General features: G+C 44.3%; 1 protein-coding gene across 1 annotated transcript; it reads right to left on the minus strand.

Annotated features, from left to right (window-relative positions):
• Positions 1-306: 306 nt before the first annotated feature.
• Positions 307-16,164, minus strand: LOC115102355 (5'-nucleotidase domain-containing protein 2-like). The gene is made up of 14 exons (XM_029622239.2): positions 15,633-16,164; positions 11,436-11,620; positions 11,233-11,307; positions 11,085-11,140; positions 10,915-11,008; positions 9,155-9,283; positions 8,581-8,641; positions 8,354-8,456; positions 7,793-7,894; positions 7,623-7,704; positions 7,449-7,535; positions 1,454-1,594; positions 1,216-1,280; positions 307-1,072 (listed from the first exon to the last, which is right to left on the minus strand). The coding sequence occupies exons 1-14, from the start codon at positions 15,988-15,990 to the stop codon at positions 811-813; spliced, it is 1,800 nt and encodes a 599-aa protein (XP_029478099.1). The 5' UTR covers positions 15,991-16,164; the 3' UTR covers positions 307-810.
• Positions 16,165-21,975: the final 5,811 nt, after the last annotated feature.

The following is a 21,975-nucleotide window of genomic DNA, read 5'->3' on the forward strand; positions in this document are numbered from 1 at the left end:
TTTTCTCGAAGTTCTGACTGATGACAGCCGTGAAATTAAATGTAAAAATGCATTATGGAAACATTTCCTGGCAAAGTGCTTTCATGATAGTAAGTAGCCTAGACCTAGCCTATGTGATAGCTGAGGAAGTGGTAGACTTGGGAAAAGCTCTAATCCATTCAAATAGATGCCTACCTCAAAGGTTCATACACATTTCTTGATTTATACATTTCATTCTCACGATGCATAATTCCATTTTATGGACATTCAACAATCATAGGCGACACATGCAACATCACCACAAATGAAACTACTGGCTGCCTCGTGTTAGATCAGTGACAAATGTATTTTAATTTGGTCATATACTCTATTGAATGTATACAGGCACAAAAACAGGTTTTAAAAGCAGCTACGGTATTTTAAACATACATAATGAACAACATACATTACTAGCTATGTCTTCTCCATAGAACAGACAGTGTCCATTATGGGCACATGCTTCGTCTGTCTTTGCATGTCGGTCATCAAATGCAACCAGCTGTATTGTGTGCCAGTCTCACAGAGATGGGTGTTACCCATTAGTTAATAACTAATAATGTACAATGAAGGGTGATTAAGGTTTATAAAGTGCAAACATATTATTTTGTGTCTATGATTAGTTAACTTACATCAGGTCTGCCACAGAGTAACTCCTATATAGGCCATGATAATACTCACAGTGTTCACTTACAGTAAGAGCAATAACTTAAATGTATTTAATCTACAGTTCCCCCTAGTGGTGTGTTTTTTATGTCCATGTTGAGAACCCAGTTCTGAGAAACCATTGTTGGCTCAGCGAATGTGGGCCATCTCCTCTAGGAAGGGGGTCTTCATGCAGCCAGTGCAGAGCTGGTCCATCCACAGGGGCGCCTCGTGCTGCAGAGGGGTGCGTCGGGGGTAGAAGGTGTAGGAGAGGTCATAGTTCAGCAGGCAGCTGATGGAGGCCATGTAGACGTCTGAGAAGCGACACAGGCGGCGGGAGAAGTAGGTGGGATTGTGACAGGTGCGGAAGATGCTGCCGAACTGGGGGTTGAAGAGGTTCTTTGTTCTTAGTCTGTAATAAAAAGGGACAAGAGAGGAAGAGATAATACAAATACAAGTGGGTCATTTTCAGGCTCTGCAGATATGAAATCCTAATCACTTCAATGTCCAGAGTAAAAGGTACTCAATTAGTACCACTAAATCCATCTGACCAACCTGAGCTCCTCTCTCTCCTTCAGCCAATCCTGCAGAACCTCCCTAGACTGTGAATCCCGATGCATCTACAAAAGGACATGACAAGAGTCAGCTACTGTATGGGAAGAACTTGACAATCATCCTTAAGATGTACAGATACCGCTCCTTATCAAATAATGAATTCAAAAGAGACCTTGTATGTATGTTAATATGGGGAGAAGGGAAAACATGCCAGTGTCTATTCCCCAGAGGAGTGTACCTGCATGCGTTCCAGCAGGCCTGTGAGGGCCTGAAGCCATGTGAGGCTCTGGGCATATTGTTCTGTGTTCACCACCTTGGTCTCCAGATCCAGCTCAGGCACAATGGCTCCCGTTCGCCACCCATGACGCAGCATCAGATCCTTGAAGAGGGAGAATACCATGTAAAGGACAGTAAACCAGCTCCAAGGTTTAATTAGTGAGTGAAAGAATATAATACAATATAATCTTTTGTTCACCAAAGAGTGAGCTTGGGTTTCACCTCTCAGCAGGCAGCTTGAACACACATTTAATAATTGTTATAATTGGGTTTATAGGAGTTCAATATGTGTGTAGTATATTGGTTCCTAGTTTATCATTACCATCATTAAAAAATATGGACTTTATGAGCCGGAAGCAATACCTGCTAAAGCCCAAGGATGGCAGTCACCAGAGAACAACTTCCACAAGTAATGATTCGTCACCTCCATCAGACTCGCTCTCCAAATCGTCTAGTCGATTATGAGGTGAGCTACGAGTCAAGGAAGAGAACACCATACAGACCACCCCAACGAGGGACCACGAGTAGAGGTCGCTGTGGGAGGAATTACTTTCTCTCACAACCAGACCTGCAGCAGTTAAACTCCTACAAAAGATGAGAGAAGCACCCGCTCTTCTTCCAGAACGCTCACAACATGCCTGAAGCTAACTGAAGAGGAGAGTGACAAGTTGAGGTGTGAGATAATGGAATTATTAGGAAGAGCTAACCTCATCTGCTTCAATGAGTATCCAGCAGTTCAATTCACCTCCCAGGCTGCGTCGCAACATTGAGGATGGAGCCTCATTCTCATCGGTTGCCAACTCACCAGCACCCCACAGCAGGCACACCCCGACTCGAGGTCATCAAGATCAACGTCAGCCTGAGCTGGCATAGCTGGTGACAACCAGAGAGGACACACTGAGGTCACAAAGGCAGCGTCATAAGATCGAACAGCTCATTGAAGAACTCCGGATCAGAGAGCTCCCCGACCCAGACCAGTCATCATCAACAACTCAATCAAATCCTCACTGTCGTGAGCCATCACCTACACCTGACCGCCGCCATCGCCAGCCTACACCTGACTGCCGCTATCGCCAGCCGACACCTGACCGCCGCTATCGCCAGCCGACACCTGACCGTCGTCGTCACCCTCCACCTGACCACTGTTGTCAGCCTATACCTAACAGCCGTCAGCATACACCTGAACCCCACTGTCAGCCACACCTGATCGCCATCGTCAGCCTACACCTGATCGCTGTCATCAGCCCTCACCTGATCACCGCCACTGCGACTACTCACCTGATCGTCGTTGTCACGCACCTGTCTGCTACCGCACACCTTCTCCGCCCAGCTGGGAGCGCACCTACCGGAACCAACTCCTAACATCCCCAACTTCGTCAAAGAAGACCCACGGGTGTTAGCCCTCGAGAATGTGCTGCCCGTAGATGCAACAGATTGCTTCAAGTTTCATATACTTGTTGACCACCTGAATTTGGAAGAGGCGTTGCTAATTGCAGACTCCTACAGCAACAGCACGTACCCATACAGAACCACCTTGGATTCCCTCACAGAACTGAATTGGCCAGCCCCACCAGTTTGCCCTCCAGCGTATCACAGGATTAATGGACAGTGATGACACCAAGGTATTCCAAAGACACCCATTCCAACCCTACTTCACCTGGCAGAGTGGCTTGAGTACGAGGTGAGTGTAACGACCGTTGGTGGAAGAAGGTGAGGACCAAGATGCAGCGTGGGAAGTGTTCATCATTATTTTAATAAACTGAACACTAAATACAACAAGGAACAAAAGAAACAACCGAAACAGCTCCGTCAGGTGCAAAACACACTAAACAGAAAATAACTACCCACAAAACCCATGTGGGCAAGAGCTACCAAAGTATGGTTCTCAATCAGAGACAACAGACAGCTGTCCCTGATTGAGAACCATACCCGGCCAAAAACAAAGAAATACAAATACATCGAAAAAAGAACATAGAATGCCAACCCTAGTCACACCCTGGCCTAACCAAAATAGAGAATAAAAAGCCTCTCTATTGCCAGGGAGTGACAGTGAGAGTGCAAGAAGATGGCACGCAGTTCAGCTGCGACCAAGGCAGGGACCACTCTGGCTCACGCAGAGATCAGCGTAAAGACAAGTCTTTCCCCAAGACCACCACCATCCTCCACGGATGTGAGCAGAGAAAGGACAAAGCCAAAGCCTGTACAGTACCAGTCTCCGGTGGAAAGGTCATGGGAGAAGCACTGCCTGTTCAGTACTTCTTTGTGAGCTCTGGTTCACCCAGGATGGCAATGTCTGTCCGACACTCTGGTCTACAAGCATGGTCACATGGAGAAAGCTGGGCCCACCATGCACAATATATGGAGAAAGCTGTACGAGCCAGTACGATCCACTCAGCTTCATCATCCCATACTCTAGAGGTCTTCATGAATCCATCTGGACCCGAATACCTGAGACCTGATCCAGGTCCTGAGCAGGTCCGGATCCAGAATTCTAAAAATGGTCACTAGTCTGGGTCAGATCTGATATGATTGTCACGGGTCTTGGGTATGTATAATTTTAACTGACTTGTCCGGAAGGGGCCATACAGATCCGAACGTGACAGCTGCAGTAGAAAGAGGGAGAGAGAAAAAGGTTATCATTAATGCTGCTGCTCTTGCTTTTCTCAAGAGTGTAGCGTGGCGTGTGTAGCTTGTTGTTGTTGTTGGCCAATTATAAGTCATCAAAGCGGCAATAGGCTACAGTCATAGAGCCTCTGTGTGTAGCAAAAGTTAGGAGATATCTAGGCTAATCAATGGAAGATGAAATTAAAATGCCGGAATTAAATGTTAAAGGAGAAGGATAGGCTACAACGACCAAGAGCCAACAAGTAGGCTGCTACTTAATATTCTGTTGTTGTTATTTGTACCTGTAGGATGAGAAAGCGCATGCACTGCAGCCTCAATTAGCCTAACTAGCTAACGTTAGCTAGCTTAACTAGTTTCTCCCGGGTTTGATGCAGTCAAAACAGGTACTACATAATCATATTTGATTATAAATAACCTAGCTATGGCAGCTATTAGTCTACTATATTACGAGTCAGCTTGGTTGGCTGCTGTCTCTTCCTCCGTTCTCCCTGCTTTCCCTGTCACTCGCTCACAGTATTTCCGCATATCGGGTCTAGGTGGGAAAGACCGAAGTCTATTTCTAAGACCTCCATCATACACCACACAGCCAAGGCCATGGTCCAGAGGCTCTGAGACAAGAAAAGGGGTTGGGATGACCCAGATCTACCTGAAAATCTCCACGCATGGCTTACTTGTGCCTCAGGTCACACTGCCAAGATGGACCTCCCAGACAGCACAAGAAGTGTCCATGTCTTCAGTAATGTTTCAGAGCGTGCATATGGTGCAGACGCGTACCTCCGCACTGAAGATGCCAATGGGCGGGTCTAGGTGGCATTCCTTGCAGCAATATCAAGAGTGGCTCCAAAATGGCAAGACTCGAGCGCTGCGATGCACTCAGTGGTGCCCAGCTGGCAGTGGCCCTCAGAAGAGAACTCACCCTGGAGATCCATGACATCACATACTGATCGGATTCTACAACAGTCTTAACCAGGCTCCAGTCAGACTCCAGCAGGTACAAAGTATTTGTGGGCACAAGACATGCACAAATAGAGGAGCTCACAGATGCCCAGGCCTGGCGTTACGTGGACACAGAGAGCAATCCAGCTGATGCCATCATACGCGGCAAGACACCGTCTCAGAACATGATTATTGGAGTCAATGTCCTCCCTTCCTATGGCATCCTGGCTGAGAAGACCTGACAGGGGCTGTGAAAGCCTACTTTATATGGACTCCTGTCAGCGGACAGGACACTAAGTTGTCTCTCCCTGATGTTTCCCAGTAAAGACACTTTTTAGGAGCTAGTGGAAGCCACAATGCAGTCACTACACGAGGCGGACAGTAGTGCCAAAAGATCCTCAGCTGACAACTTCAAGCAAGCCGAACTCAAAGTTCTCAGACATGCCCAGTCAGAGTTTCCCAGAAGACCTCTCCCTACTAGAAGCAGGTAAAGCCAGTTCCTCCGAGCAGCCGTCTGGTGACTCTGGCCCCAGAGTACAACAACGACACCGGAAAGATCCGAATTGGAGGCTTTCGGAGATGTGATTCGGTCACAAGGCTACTAATTAAGAAATATGACAAGCAGCCACCCAGAGAGGGTGTTGGTCAAGTTACTTCGAGGGATCTGGATTCTGAGGGGGGGGGGGCAGCTATCTGTCGCTTCCAGCATGGTGATGCCATACAGATATACCTAAGATGGCTGACCTGCCTCCAGCTCCACTGCGGTTCTACAAGTCAACGTTCTATACAACATGTGTGGAATGCTTTGGACCGTATGTTATCAAGATTGGCTAAAGAAATTAAAAGAGACAGGGCATCATCTGTACAGGTGGATCTATTGTCGAACATAGGTACATATTCGTTCCTGATGCTTTTGAGGTGCTTCATCACTCGCAGAGGAAAGCCCTTTTGAGATCTTGTCCAATTGAGGAACACATTTCAAGGGAGGAGAGCAGTCCGCCAAAAGTGGCACAGGGGTAAGGAAGACCTTGCCGTGGGGAGCGTTGTGATGATCGTGGACAATCAGTCTTCTAGAGCGCTCTGGCAAATTGGAACTGTCAAGTCAGTTATCCCTGAAGCAGGCGGGAAAGTGAGGACAGTGGAGATCCAAGTCAAAGACAGAACCTACGTCAGGCCTGTCTGTAACGGGATTCGTCCTCCTCTAACGAGGAGTATGAGAGATCGGACCAATACGCAGCGTGGTAAGTGTTCATGATATTTAATAGAACAGAACACTTAAATACAAAAACAACAAGAGAACGAAAAATGAAACCGAAACAGTTCTGTCTGGTGCAGACACAAAACAGAAAACAATCACCCACAAAACACAGGTGGGAAAAGGCTACCTAAGTATGATTCTCAATCAGAGACAACGAACGACACCTGCCTCTGATTGAGAACCATACTAGGCCAAACACGTAGAAAATATAACATAGAAAAAGGAACATAGACAACCCAGCCCAACTCACGCCCTGACCAACACAAAGACATAAAAAATAAACTAAGGTCAGAATGTGACACTGTCGCTCGGCTTATTCAGCTGTCCACCCTTCATCAAGAAGCTACTGACCCTTAGCTGGCTTTTTTAGTTGAAGCAAATTCGTTGAACACAATTGGGGGCGGCTGAAAAAACGGCCAGCTTTGTAGCACTCCCTTCTGGTTAGTTTAGTCAGCGAGTTTTCAGACCCTAACCACCTTTAGTTTTCTTTTTGACCAAGGTCACCCCAGTCATTCTTATATTAACCAATCAGCAGCCTCTATTGCCAAGACTTCAGGTTAATTAATTTAGGACCCCTAGCATGGCCGGGCATAAGCCAGATAACATGGCTTTCCATCCTGATAAGCACCACCTTTTTCACTCAGCTACCTTTTTCCTCTTGTGGACAATGTCCTTGCTATCTAACATTGTATTATGCATGCATCTAAAATGTAAACGCCTTAAGATCTTTAAGTCCGTTGGTTTTGGAGCTAAGTATTTCCTGTTGTTGTATTTTGACATTTATGTTGATTTTGTTAGCTAGCTCGCGCTCCCGCTAGCATTAGTGCTAGCTTTAGCATTTACATTGAGAATGCATTAGTATGCCTAGTAGCATTAGCTATTTGTTAGTGTTTTCCATTTGTGGTGTGTGTGTGTGTGTGTGTGTGTGTGTGTGTGTGTGTGTGTGTGTGTGTGTTTTGTTTTCTGTCCATTAAAAAAAACCTAAACTGGAAATACTGTCTCCTCATTGTTTTGGACGGACATTGCTGTAGTGGTTACTACCAACCTGGAAACTGAGTTTTCTATCTATTTGAATGGTCCTTTGATTTTGTAACCAAACCATATTTTTCAATCATAGTGAGATAAAATAGTCACTCACAGCCAAGTCACTGTAGAGATGGTCTCCAAAGTATAGCACACTGGACCCTCTCCAGCCTGTCAGCCTCAGGAAGTCGTACAGGTTTCCCTGAAACACAAACTAAATGCCTCAGTATTCTGTTAAGGGGGAGATGAGGTCATGAGCATTGTAGTTTAATATTGAAGGTGTACACACTTGTTTGTAGATCTGTCCTTTGTCCAGACTGTTTATTTTGTCCCACTGGAGGTCACCATTTCCATCCAGGCGTCTAAATGGTCTGTAAAAGGGGCAACATTGGCGAGCAAATTGAATATGGTCCCAATAAACACATGACAACCTGGTCAACAAGAACACTCCATACTCACTTGACACAGTCATTGAAGAAGTGTGGTTTGTCTGCCTGAACGATGACCACATCAAAGAAGTCCCTCCAGTCCTTCCCAACCATGTACCTCATGCCTTTATCCCTACAATCAGAGATATCAGAGTGACTGGAGCACAGGAGGCTGCTGAGGGGAGGACAGCTCATAATAATGGTTGGAACGGAGCAAATGGAATGGCATCAAACACGTGGGAACTATGTGCTTGATATATTTGATACCGTTCCAATACAGCCATTACCAATCTTACGGAGAAAGCAACAGAGGTGTGGCTCATTCCATTCACCAAAATATACTGTGCAGACTGACTGTGAGTGCTTCTGCCCACTCTTCCCATTCGTCAATAGTTTTCTGACTGAATGATACGTCAGTGTTTGTGCTTCCTCTGTCAATCATGTTGGGTAACCATGAAAACAAGTAATTGACATTAGGAGAATGACTCCTCCTCTTCCACGATCCATCGTAACTGTGGTCGATTTACCAACCAATCAATACGTCATTCAAACCAACATGACCCTGGGTCTTCATCCTCAGATGGACACTCACACAAAGCTGAAGGGGCTGTTGGTGATGAGGAACAGTTTCTTCCCGTGGCTGACCAGGCGATGCAGAACAGCATAAGTCTCATCCCTTCCCAGAATGTACTTCTCTATGGATGGGAAATGAGGGGAAAAATAACAACATGAACAAAAACATGTCAAACTTTAACATTCCGCAGGCTTCTGAAAATGAGGTATTTGACTGGACCACAAACAGAATCCAACATCGCTCACCCAGATCTTGCATGATCCATTTGTACATGTAGCCTTTGATGTGAACCATTCCAATGGCTTCCTGAGGATAAAAATAACATGCATTATGCATTATGCAAATAACAAGTGCCAATGAATCTACTTAAATTCAGTTACAACATGTACCTACAGATAAGGATAAATTCAACATGCTCATAGTGCATATAGTCAGGTTCTGAATATCACACTCTCTACTCCAACCCAGTCTAACAGGCAGAAGAGCTTGGTTACGAAAAGGACGAGGGAGGATAAAGTCAAAGCTAGATCACGTCTGTTTCTTCTGGCAGACAAAGTGAATCTGAAAAGGACAAACTGTAAGCTACACCCTTTGACCCCAGTGTGGAATGAGAACAGCTATTGTTCATTAGTCCACATGTCTGAATCCCTGGCAACCTCTCTCTAGGAGGAGGACAGAGATCTGAACCTGGTGCTGAAAACCCCCACTGTGTCCAAACGGTCAAATTAACCTGGCAGAGGGTTTGGAAAACCAGCAAGAGGGAGGGAAAGAACATTACACAAGGTGATAAATGGCATGAGAGTGTGCTGAGACACTCACTGAAACGTCTTTGTAGAGGTGCTCGGGATCGTACTCGATGTCGTTGGAGATGAAGAAATCATTGGCCACAGCCAGGAGGGTCATCTCTGGGATGGAGAAGATGTCCATGAACTGCTTAACCTTGGGTCCCTGTGGATGATAAATCAGCTGCTTATTGTATTCCTATAAAAAAATATACAGTATTACCATGACTCTAAATTGGGTGTGATTAGAGAAATGCGGTTTCAAAATGTACATGAAATACTTATTTATAAACATTATATTACCACCTAATGCTTCTAGCTCAAATGAGGCACCATGTTTAGAACCAGTTACTTTCCATGGAGGAAAAAATGAAACCAGAGTCCACTGGGAGCAAGGCCTGTACACAGAGCTAATCCCTAATTTATAAAGACAGGGATCCCAGTGCCAGACCCAGAGGATTGTGGGTAGTGGGCGTATGTTTGTGATGGAAGATTAGAAGGCAGGGGAGGCATGGTGTGCTCCCTCCACAGTGCTGCATTCAATGTAGAAGAATGTAAAGAATGTGAACCTGTGTGAAAACATCAAAGCCCCTGGCCCTACAGACTGAACCTGATGAACAAACACTATGCCACAGTCAGACTGTCAGACCACATCTAGAGATGTATTAAGATTAGTGCAATAATAACCAGTCATATTTTTTTAAACTACAAAAAGGCTTTAACGTTAACATCCTGTAGCAGATTAGCTCTTTTAGATGATTAGTGAAATGTTGCTTGTCAGTTGCTAAAAGAGTAATGACAAAAGTCGAGCTTACAAAATACAATGCTTATATCAAATCAAATTTTATTAGTCACATGCGCCGAATACAACAGGTTACAGTAAATGCTTACTTATAAGCCGTTAACCAACAATGCAGTTAAGAAAATACAAAAAAAAAAAAAAAAAGTAAGAGATAAGAATAACAAATAATTCAAGAGCAGCAGTAAATGCTCGGTCTTCCTTTTCATGTAGTCCACAATCATCTCCTTTGTCTTGATCACGTTGAGGGAGAGGTTGTTGTCCTTGCACCACACAGCCAGGTCTCTGACCTCCTCCCTATAGGTTGTCTCATCAATGTCGGTGATCAGGTCTACCACTGTTGTGTCATCAGCAAACTTAATGAGGGTGTTGGAGTCGTGTGAAGACACTTGCCAGTTGGTCAGCGCATGCTCGGAGTACATGTCCTGGTAATCCGTCTGGCCCAGCTGCATTGTGAATGTTGACCTGTTTAAAAGTCTTACTCACATCGGCTGCGGAGAGCATGATCACAGTCGTCCGGAACAGCTGATGCTCTCATGCATGTTTCAGTGTTACTTGCCTCGAAGCAAGTATATAAGTTATTTAGCTCATCTGGTAGGCTCGTGTCACTGGGCAAGCTCTCGGCTGTTCTTCCCTTTGTAGTCTGTATTAGTTTGCAAGCCCTTCCACATCCGACGAGCGTCGGAGCCGGTATAGTATGATTCGATCTTAGTCCTTTATTGACGCTTTGCCTGTTTGATGGTTCGTCGGAGTGAAAAGCGGGATTTCATATAAGCTTCCCGGAAATCAGGAGGATAGAGTTATGGTCAGATTTGCCAAATGGAGGGCGAGGGAGAGCTTTGTATGCGTCTAAAGGTAATGTCATTTTAAGGACCTGTCCTCATAACTGTTGGCGGCAGATTAAAACAAAATACCTTGATCCTGTCAATGGACTCGGAGTGAATATTTTAACAGGCAACTCCAGAGGTAATATATTCTTCAAGGACACAGTGACTGACCTTTCCATAGAAGCCGCTGACCTGTTGCAAGGGGACATGGTGCGTACCCCCATAGAGCCTCAGGACCTCCTCATCTGGAACTGGGTTCAGTCCCCTATAGGGTCAACACAGTTTTAGTACACTGACTGATATTGCAGAGTGTTATTCACCAACCCATAAACAAAACTCACCGATACACAGTCCCCAGCTGAATGTAATGGAAAGCATCTATCTTCATCAGGAGGCCCTGTGGAAAGACAAAACATATAGTACTGTAAATGCACTGCACCTTGAGATTGGATGTTTAAAAGAGGGGCAGAACTGCTTCATGGGGTTTACCTTTTGAATATCATAGTGAAGACCACGTGCAGCAAAGTTGGGGATGTAGTCATATTTGCGGATACCTTCAGGGTACTGTCAAACAACAGCAGAAGATGCTCAGATTAGAAGGGCCCACAACTGTTCTCATACATGGAATTATCAGGAGAACTGAATATACAATATGTGCTAGTCTATTGGCGGGTTAGTTAGAGAACACACACCTTGAAGTGCTCGATGAGGAAATCTCGGGCAGTGTTGTAGATCATAGTGTTGAGGGCATCGGAGTAGAGGGCCAGGGTGTAGTCATAGTCAAACCCATAGATGTCCACCTCCGCTAGGCTGACCTCGTTGTTGGCGTAGATAGTGGAGGAGTTGAGCAGGTTACACACACTTGGTGGGATCAGGTCTGGAAAGAGACAGCACAGAGACATACATTGTAATAGAGAGACAACATAATAGACTGATACTATGTTTATAACTACAGCTTTACACCATTTGGGACTTCAATGTTAAGTACTAATGTTTTTTTAGATGACGCCAATTGCACAGCAGGAGTGCACTGTACCTGAAGCAAAGTAATGAGCTTAGTGAGGCAAGCAACAACATGATTACAGGGAATTCATAGGGGGTAAAAAATGTGAAACACTGAACAGGATTTAGAGGCAAATTAACTTTTGCACACACACACACACACACACACACACACACAAATGTGTTTCTAATCTAAATCACTGGACATAAAGATTTAGTAAAATCCCTGATTTTCATGTGAATATTCTAAAATCAGCATAAAAACAACATGCCTATTTCCATCAAAATGACTTGTTGCAGATAAAAGGCTGTGTGTAATGACCTAGGCCTAGTGCACATGCAAATACCTTTTGAGGGAAAATTCCCATGGAACGAATAAAGAAATACAAGTTAAATGGGTTTCCATCGAATTTTCAACTCAACGGATGGTTTTCTCACAATGTTTTGTAGCGAATGTGCCCAGTCTGGTATTGGCACGTGCGCTCTAACCAACAGCGATATCTGCGCTTTGTTGGCTACAGCGCACAGATGAGATTATTATTATGGACAAAAGAGCAAGATTATTTTTATTTGTCAAACTGCTGCCAAGCATCGATTATCATGTCACCAGAATAAGACCCTCGATATGTATTGGAAAGGAGCATCAAACTCATCACCGTGCACTTTCACCACCCGGTGAAGTTTATCATAATTGATTGAATCTCTAGCCTCTCGCAAAAAAAATATTTGTGTATTGCTCTGCGTGTTTACAACCCGGTTCTTCCAGAACAATCGTAACAGCCACACAGCAAACACACAGACTCAGATTAAAAAGAGGATCACCAACGGTTTCCCAATCTATCACTAAATCCCTGGAATATGACGACGCTACCGTGTTTCATTTTTAGCTGTCTATGACAGATAAGTGGGCCAAGGTCTTTTGGATGAGACAAGTGACAGCAGCTGGCCGTCAACGTGATAGACTGACCATATCTAGCTTGTAACCTCATTCTCAAGAGTTGTGTCGCTCCTCTAACTCTGCCTCTACCTTCATTACCAAGTACGATCCTTCTTATGTCTTTATAGTGGAGGTTATGGCCATGTGTTTGTGTGCTGACATAATGATGACAATCTAAAGAAGGAGTAGATAATGAATCAGAATATGCAATCGTGTGGCTAGTGGGTAAATGAGAAAGAGTGTGTCAGAGACCATGGCCTGTCCTGTAGGGGTTTGGGATTGGTTCTGAGATCATTTTTTGAATATAGCCTGTAGAATTATAGAGTATGTTGGCTACAACAATTTGTCTCACTTTCATTTTTTCAAAACAAGACCAATGACAGGATTGCCATCCAGCTGTCATGCTTGACCCACTTTCAAACCTAGGGAAGGGATGAACTGTTACAGCACTGGTCTAGAAGAGGATGAACTCATATAATCCCTGTGCATACGGTAATGTCTTCAACCAGGACATGACCAGACTCACATCAGTAGCAGATGGGGAGTAGTACTGAATCACTCCCCATCAGCACCCATCACTATAAGTGTACGCACATCACAAATGATGGGAATCCTTTGAAGTTTACCGTGCTGACATCGTATTTGTATGTTGTATTTATTAAGGATCCCCATTGGCTCCTGCCAAGGCAGCAGCTACTCTTCCTGGGGTTTATTAAGGATCCCCATTGGCTCCTGCCAAGGCAGCAGCTACTCTTCCTGGGTTTATTAAGGATCCCCATTGGCTCCTGCCAAGGCAGCAGCTACTCTTCCTGGGGTTTATTAAGGATCCCCATTGGCTCTTGCCAAGGCAGCAGCTACTCTTCCTGGGGTTTATTAAGGATCCCCATTGGCTCCTGCCAAGGCAGCAGCTACTCTTCCTGGGGTCCAGCAACATGAAGGCAGTTATATACAATTTAAAATATTACATTTCATAACACTTTTCACAACACATTAAGTGTGTTCCCTCAGGCCACTACTCTCCTACCACATATCTACAATACAACATCCATGTGTACGTGTGTGTAGAGTGTGTGTATTATCATGTGTATTTGTGCCTGAGTGTCTCTTCACAGTCCCCACTGTTCCATATGGTGTATTTTCATGTTTTTTTTATATCTGATTCTACTGCTTACATCAGTTACCTGATGTGGAATAGAGTTCGATGTAGTCATGGCTCTATGTAGTACTGTGTGCCTCCCATAGTCTGTTCTGGACTTGTGGATTGTGAAGAGACCTCTGGTGGCATGTCTTGTGGGGTATGCATGGGTGTTCGAACTGTGTGCTGGTAGTTTAAACAGACAGCTTGGTGCATTCAGCATGTCAACACTTCTTACAAAAACAAGTAGTGATGAAGTCAATCTCTTCTCCACTTTGAGCCATGAGAAATCTACATGCATATCATTAATGTTAGCTCTCTGTGTACATTTAAGGGCCAGCCGTGCTGCCCTGTTCTGAGCCAATTGTAATTTTCCGAGGTCTCTCTTTGTGGCAACTGACCACACAACTGAACAGTAGTCCAGGTGTGACAAAACTAGGGCCTTGTTGTTAAAAAGTGTTGTTAAAAAGGCAGAGCAGCATTTTATTATGGGCAGACTTCTCCCCATCTTAGCTACTGTTGTATCAACATGTTTTGACCATGACAGTTTACAATCCAGGGTTACTCCAAGCAGTTTAGTCACCTCAGCTTTCTCAATTTCAACATTATTTATTAAATATTTAGTTGAGGTTTATGGTTTAGTGAATGATTTGTCCCAAATACAATGCTTTTCTATATTTAGGACTAACTTATTCCTTGCCACCCATTCTGAAACTAACTGCAGCTCTTTGTTAAGTGTTGCAGTGATTTCACTCGCTGTAGTAGCTGACGTGTATAGCGTTGAGTCACCCGCATACATGGACACACTGGCATGTCATTAGTAAAGATTGAGAAAAGTAAGGGGCCTAGAAAGATGCCCTGGGTAATTCCTGATTTAACCTGGATTGTGTTGGAGAGGCCTCCATTAAATAACACCCTCTGTGTTCTGTTAGACAGGTAACTCTTTATCCACAATATAGCAGGGGTTGTAAAGCCATAACACAAATGTTTTTCCATCAGCCGACTATGATCGGTAATGTATGTCAAAAGCCGCACTGAGGTCGAACAAAACAGCTCCCACAATCTTGTTATCATCAATTTCTCTCAGCCAATCAGTCATTTGTGTAAGTGCTGTGCTTGTTGAATGTCCTTCCCAAAAGCAATGCTGATAGTTTGTTGTCAATTTGTTTACAGTAAAATAGCATTTTAAGAAAAAGGTTTACTAAGGGTTGATTGGTCAGCTATTTGAGCCAGTAAAGGGGGCTTTATTCTTGGGTAGCAGAATTACTTTTGCTTCCCTCCAGGCTAGAGGGCACACACTTTCTTGTAGGCTTAAATTGAAGATATGACAAACAGGAGTGGCAATATCGTCCGTTATCCTCAGTAATTTTCCATCCAAGTTGTCAGACCCCGGTGGCTTGTCATTGTTGATAGACATTTGTTTCACCTCCTCCACACTCACTTTACAGAATTCAAAATTACAATGCTTCTCTTTCATAATTTCATCAGTTATACTTGGATGTGTAGTGTCAGCGTTTGTTGCTGGCATGTCATGCATACATTTGCTATACCTCGCCAAATTATTAAAGTAATTGGCAACATAAGTGGGTTTCGTAATGAATGAGCCATCTGATTGAATGAATGATGGAGCAGAGTTGCCCAAAATTTCATTTAAGGTGCTCCAAAGCTTTTTGCTATCATTCTTTATATAATGTATTTGTTTCATAGTATACTTTCTTATTGTTATTCAGTTTAGTCACATGATTTCTCAATTTGCAGTAGGTTTGGGGGAGGAAATATGACAAAGGACGACTGTGAGGTCAGTCCACTACTTACCGTGCACAAGCCGTTTCATCTCATTATAACGTGCCCATAAGTACGTCCTATGATCTGCTTTTGGGGCAGTGGAGGAATACGATCGTCCAGACACTGTCAACGGCTCCTCGGGACCCTTCTTACCCCCAACCTGATGTCTTTGAGCGGCAGGTGTAGAGGAGCAAGCGGCAGGTAAAGGCATCGCTGCCGACCTGCAATTGGATTCACAGCTTTGATCTTTACATTTCTTCTCGCCACTTTTCAATTCCCTGCTTGTTGAAAAGTTTATAATTTTCGAAGATCTTGAAAGGGGTGGTGTCCTGCTACCGTTTTGCCACAATGCACGGCCCAGTGTAGTACCCACTTTTTTGCAGGCCATTCTAAGAAAAAACTGCGAAACCAATGCGTAAAAATATACCCGTAGAGTTTACAATTGCTTTAACGGAACTTGACGAATGAACTTGGTACCTGCTTACATAAAATAAATAGCATGCAGATATGAAAGGCCTGATTTCTCACTCTACAAGTACCCCTGACTACAGTGTGCAGTTTGGGCAGGGCTCAATGTGGGCGGGGTCAAACGTTTGACCCCGCCTACTTGTTTTGTCCATCTGAGGTTTGACAGTCAGACACTGAATAGGAACACACACTTTCGTGCATGGCACACGTTGAATACAAACGTGTTTCATTTTTGAAGATCGTAAGAAATATTATATAAAGTGGTACCAGCACATGTGTTGTAACACTTTTTGCTTCATGCTATATTTGAGACAAGCTACTGATATTGTTGCAGTGAACAACAGACTTGTTATGTATGTCATGTACTGTTAAAATTGGGTTGATAAATGTTATAACTTTATTATTTATTAACTTCATTATATTATTCCATTGAGCGTATATACACAGTTACTACCTATTCTGATTTATAATGCTATTTACTTTCCTCATGAGAATGGAGACAGACTATACCATATAGACATTCTGACAAGCTGAATGTGTTTTGTACATGAAGTTATACCAGCTCCAGTACAGAGATCAGAGACTCGGGTGACTTCTACGTCATCTTTACTAAACAACACAATTAACAATTGAAACAATTAACACAGCAGACAAAAACACAGTTTGACCACTCCTCAAAAAATGGCTTCACTCCTGCTCCTCTAAAGAGGCAAAAACAGTCATTCTGCCTCCACATAGAACATCTCATCATCTCTCTGTAAGTGGAACGAGAACATGAATGGTTTCTTGAGGAGAATATGTTCCTCTTCATCCAGGCCATCATACAGCCGTAGTTCTTTAAGGGTTGTAATGCGGTCTTCCCCGTCCATCCCAACACACTAGGGAGGGAAATAGTGCTTTGAAATGTTTGGCGTTCGCACCATCTTGCTGCCTCTAGGGTGTCCCTTAGAAGAACATCTGCTTCCTTGAAGAAAAAGGAAGAATAAATATTAAGACTAGTGCCTCATTGGGTGATCAAGAGAAATTACACCCCACTTTCACAATACCACCATGCAAACAAAAGCCACTATTACTAAAGGGGTTTTCAGTGATATCTATAACTACTCAACAAGTCATCACAACTGTTATATCTTGCCATGCATCAAGCCTTCAGCATTACACACAGTAGACGACATACCCAGTCAACAGCTCCCAATTCGCCGTGCATTTTGTTTTCAGTATCGTCTAGAAAGGACACCGATTGTGGTCATTAAGTAATGTAAGAGAACCTCTAGGGATGTGTGTACCTGAATGCACTTTACTTTAGCTAATAGCCTATACAGTACCTGATCCTGCAGAGCTGGATGCTGATGTGACATGCTGTGACCTCTTGGGGGGGGTTAAGTCTTTAAACATTGGTTTAAAACTATACCACTCATCATATCGGAGGGCCTGTTGTCCGGGCCTCTGGCAGTCTCTATGAGGGTGCCACGGGGTTCAATTCTTGGACCGACTCTCTTCTCTGTATACATCAATGATGTCGCTCTTGCTGCTGGTGAGTCTCTGATCAATCACTACGGAGACGACACCATTCTGTATACTTCTGGCCATTCTTTGGACACTGTGTTAACAACCCTCCAGACGAGCTTCAATGCCATACAACTCTCCTTCCGTGGCCTCCAATTGCTCTTAAATACAAGTAAAACTAAATGCATGCTCTTCAACCGATCGCTGCCTGCACCTGCTCGCCCGTCCAACATAACTACTCTGGACGGCTCTGACTTAGAATATGTGGACAACTACAAATACTTAGGTGTCTGGTTAGACTGTAAACTCTCCTTCCAGACTCACATAAAACATCTCCAATCCAAAGTTAAATCTAAAATTGGCTTCCTATTTCGCAACAAGCATCCTTCACTCATGCTGCCAAACATACCCTTGTAAAACTGACCATCCTACCGATCCTCGACTTTGGCGATGTAATTTACAAAATAGCCTCCAATACCCTACTCAATACATTGGATGCAGTCTATCACAGTGCCATCTGTTTTGTCACCAAAGCCCCATATACTACCCACCACTGCGACCTGTATGCTCTCATTGGCTGGCCCTCGCTTCATACTCGTCGCCAAACCCACTGGCTCCAGGTCATCTATAAGACCCTGTTAGGTAGAGTCCCCCCTTATCTCAGCTCGCTGGTCACCATAGCAGCACCCACCTGTAGCATGCGCTCCAGCAGGTATATCTCTCTGGTCACCCCCAAAACCAATTCTTCCTTTGGCTGCCTCTCCTGCCAATGACTGGAACGAACTACAAAAATCTCTGAAACTGGAAACACTTATCTCCCTCACTAGCTTTAAGCACCAGCTGTCAGAGCATCTCACAGATTACTGCACCTGTAATAGCCCATCTATAATTTAGCCCAAACAACAACTCTTCCCCTACTGTATTTATTAATTTATTTAGCTCCTTTGCACCCCATTACTTCTATCTCTACCTTGCACATTCTTCCACTGCAAATCTACCATTCCAGTGTTTTACTTGCTATATTGTATTTACTTTGCCACCATGGCCTTTCTTTGCCTTCACCTCCCTTATCTCTCCTCACTTTCTCACATTGTATATAGACTTATTTTTCTACTGTATTATTGACTGTATGTTTGTTTTACTCCATGTGTAACGCCGTGTTGTTGTACGTGTCGAACTGCTTTGCTTTATCTTGGCCAGGTCGCAATTGTAAATGAGAACTTGTTCTCAACTTGCCTACCTGGTTAAATAAAGGTGAAATAAAAAATAAATAAATAAAAGGTTTGATTAAGATTCGCTTTCGTTGACACCTTAGATGTGAACCTCAACTTGGGTGACCTTGAAAGAGACTAGTGATGGGTTCTAAGAGCCGGCTCTTGTAGGTGAACGTTGGGAGCCAGCTCCCATATCAGAGCCGAATCTACAGTTGAAGCCGGAAGTTGACATACACCTTAGCCAAATACATTTAAACTCAGTTTTTCACAATTCCTGACATTTAATACTAGTAAAAATTCCCTGTCTTTGGTCAGTTAGGATCACCACTTCATTTTAGAATGTGAAATGTCAGAATAATAGTAGAGAGAATTATTTATTTCAGCTTTTATTTCTTTCATCACATTCCCAGTGGGTCAGAAGTTTACATACACTCAATTAGTATTTGGTATCATTGCTTTTAAATTGTTTGACTTGGGTCAAACATTTTGGGTAGCCTTCCACAAGCTTCCCACAATAAGTTGGGTGAATTTTGGCCCATTCCTCCTGACAGAGCTGGTATAACTGAGTCAGATTTGTAGGCCTCCTTGCTCGTACATGCTTTTTCAGTTCTGCCCACACATTGTCTATAGGATTGAGGTCAGGGCATTGTGATGGCCACTCCAATACCTTCACTTTGCTGTCCTTAAGCTATTTTGCCACAACTTTCGAAGTATGCTTGGGGTCATTGTCCATTTGGGAGACCATTTGTGACCAAGCTTTAACTTCCTGACTAATGTCTTGAGATGTTGCTTTAATATATCCACATAATATTCCATTCTCATGATGCCATCTATTTTGTGAAGTGCACCAGTCCCTCCTGCAGCAAAGCACCCCCACAACATGATGCTGCCACCCCCGTGCTTCACGGTTGGGATGGTGTTCTTCGGCTTGCAAGCGTCCCCCTTTTCCCTCAAAATGTAACTATGGTCATTATGGCCAAACAGTTCTATTTTTGTTTCATCAGACCAGAGGACATTTCTCCAAAAAGTAGGAGCTTTGTCCCCATGTGCAGTTGCAAACCGTAGTCTGGCTTTTTTTACGGCAGTTTTGGAGCAGTGGCTTCTTCCTTGCTGAGCAGCCTTCCAGTTTATGTCGACATAGGACTCGTTTTACTGTGGATATAGATACTTTTGTACCCGTTTCCTCCAGCACCTTCACAAGGTCCATTGCTGTTGTTCTGGGATTGATTTGCACTTTTCACACCAAAGTACGTTCATCTCTAGGAGACAGAATGCATCTCCTTCCTGAGCGGTATGACGGCTGCGTGGTCCCATGGTGTTTATACTTGCGTACTATTGTGTGTACAGATGAACGTGGTACCTTCAGGCGTTTGGAAATTGCTCCCAAGGATGAACCAGACTTGTGGAGGTCTACCATTTTTTTCTGAGGTCTTTAGATTTCTTTAGATTTTCCCATGATGATGTCAAGCAAAGAGGCACTGAGTTTGAAGGTAGGCCTTGAAATACACTGCTCAACAAAAATAAAGGGAACACTTAAACATCACAATGTAACTCCAAGTCAATCACACTTCTGTGAAATCAAACTGTCCACTTAGGAAGCAACACTGATTGACAATAAATTGCACATGCTGTTGTGCAAATGGAATAGACAACAGGTGGAAATTACAGGCAATTAGCAAGACACCCCCAATAAAGGAGGGGTTCTACAGGTAGCGACGACAGACCACTTCTCAGTTCCTATGCTTCCTGGCTGATGTTTTGGTCACTTTTGAATGCTGGCGGTGCTTTCACTCTAGTGGTAGCATGAGATGGAGTCTACAACCCACACAAGTGGCTCAGGTAGTGCAGCTCATCCAGGATGGCACATCAATGCGAGCTGTGGCAAGAAGGTTTGCTGTGTCTGTCAGCGTAGTGTCCAGAGCATGGAGGCGCTACCAGGATACAGGCCAGTACATCAGGAGACGTGAAGGAGGCCGTAGGAGGGCAACAACTCAGCAGCGGGACCGTTACCTCCACCTTTGTGCAAGGAGGAGCAGGAGGAGCACTGCCAGAGCCCTGCAAAATGACCTCCAGCAGGCCACAAATGTGCATGTGTCTGCTCAAACAGTCAGAAACAGACTCCATGAGGGTGGTATGAGGGCCCGACGTCCACAGGTGGGGGTTGTGCTTACAGCCCAACACCGTGCAGGGTGTTTGGCATTTGCCAGAGAACACCAAGATTGGCAAATTCGCCACTGGCACCCTGTGCTCTTCACATATGAAAGCAGGTTCACACTGAGCACATGTGACAGATGTGACAGAGTCTGGAGACGCCGTGGAGAATGTTCTGCTGCCTGCAACATCCTCCAGCATGACCGGTTTGGCGGTGGGTCAGTCATGGTGTGGGGTGGCATTTCTTTGGGGGGCCGCACAGCCCTCCATGTGCTCGCCAGAGGTAGCCTGACTGCCATTAGGTACCGAGATGAGATCCTCAGACCCCTTGTGAGACCATATGCTGGTGCGGTCTGCCCTGGTTTCCTCCTAATGCAAGACAATGCTAGACCTCATGTGGCTGGAGTGTGTCAGCAGTTCCTGCAAGAGGAAGGCATTGATGCTATGGACTGGCCCGCCTGTTCCCCAGACCTGAATCCAATTGAGCACATCTGGGACATCATGTCTCGCTCCATCCACCAACGCCACGTTGCACCACAGACTGTCCAGGAGTTGGCGGATGCTTTAGTCCAGGTCTGGGAGGAGATCCCTCAGGAGACCATCCGCCACCTCATCAGGAGCATGCCCAGGCATTGTAGGGAGGTCATACAGGCACGTGGAGGCCACACACACTACTGAGCCTCATTTTGACTTGTTTTAAGGACATTACATCAAAGTTGGACCAGCCTGTAGTGTGGTTTTCCACTTTAATTTTGAGTGTGACTCCAAATTGAGTGTGACTCCAAATCCAGACCTCAGTGAGTTGATAAATTTGATTTCCATTGATAATTTTAGTGTGATTTTGTTGTCAGCACATTCAACTATGTAAAGAAAAAAGTATTTTAATAAGAATATTTCATTCATTCAGATCTAGGATGTGTTATTTTAGTGTTCCCTTTATTTTTTTGAGCAGTGTACATTCACAGGTACACCTCCAATTGACTCAAATTACGTCAATTAGCCTATCGGAAGCTTCTAAAGCCATGACATCATTT

Source organism: Oncorhynchus nerka, linkage group LG20 (genome assembly GCF_034236695.1).
Source record: "Oncorhynchus nerka isolate Pitt River linkage group LG20, Oner_Uvic_2.0, whole genome shotgun sequence".
NCBI classification, from domain to species: Eukaryota; Metazoa; Chordata; class Actinopteri; order Salmoniformes; family Salmonidae; genus Oncorhynchus; species Oncorhynchus nerka.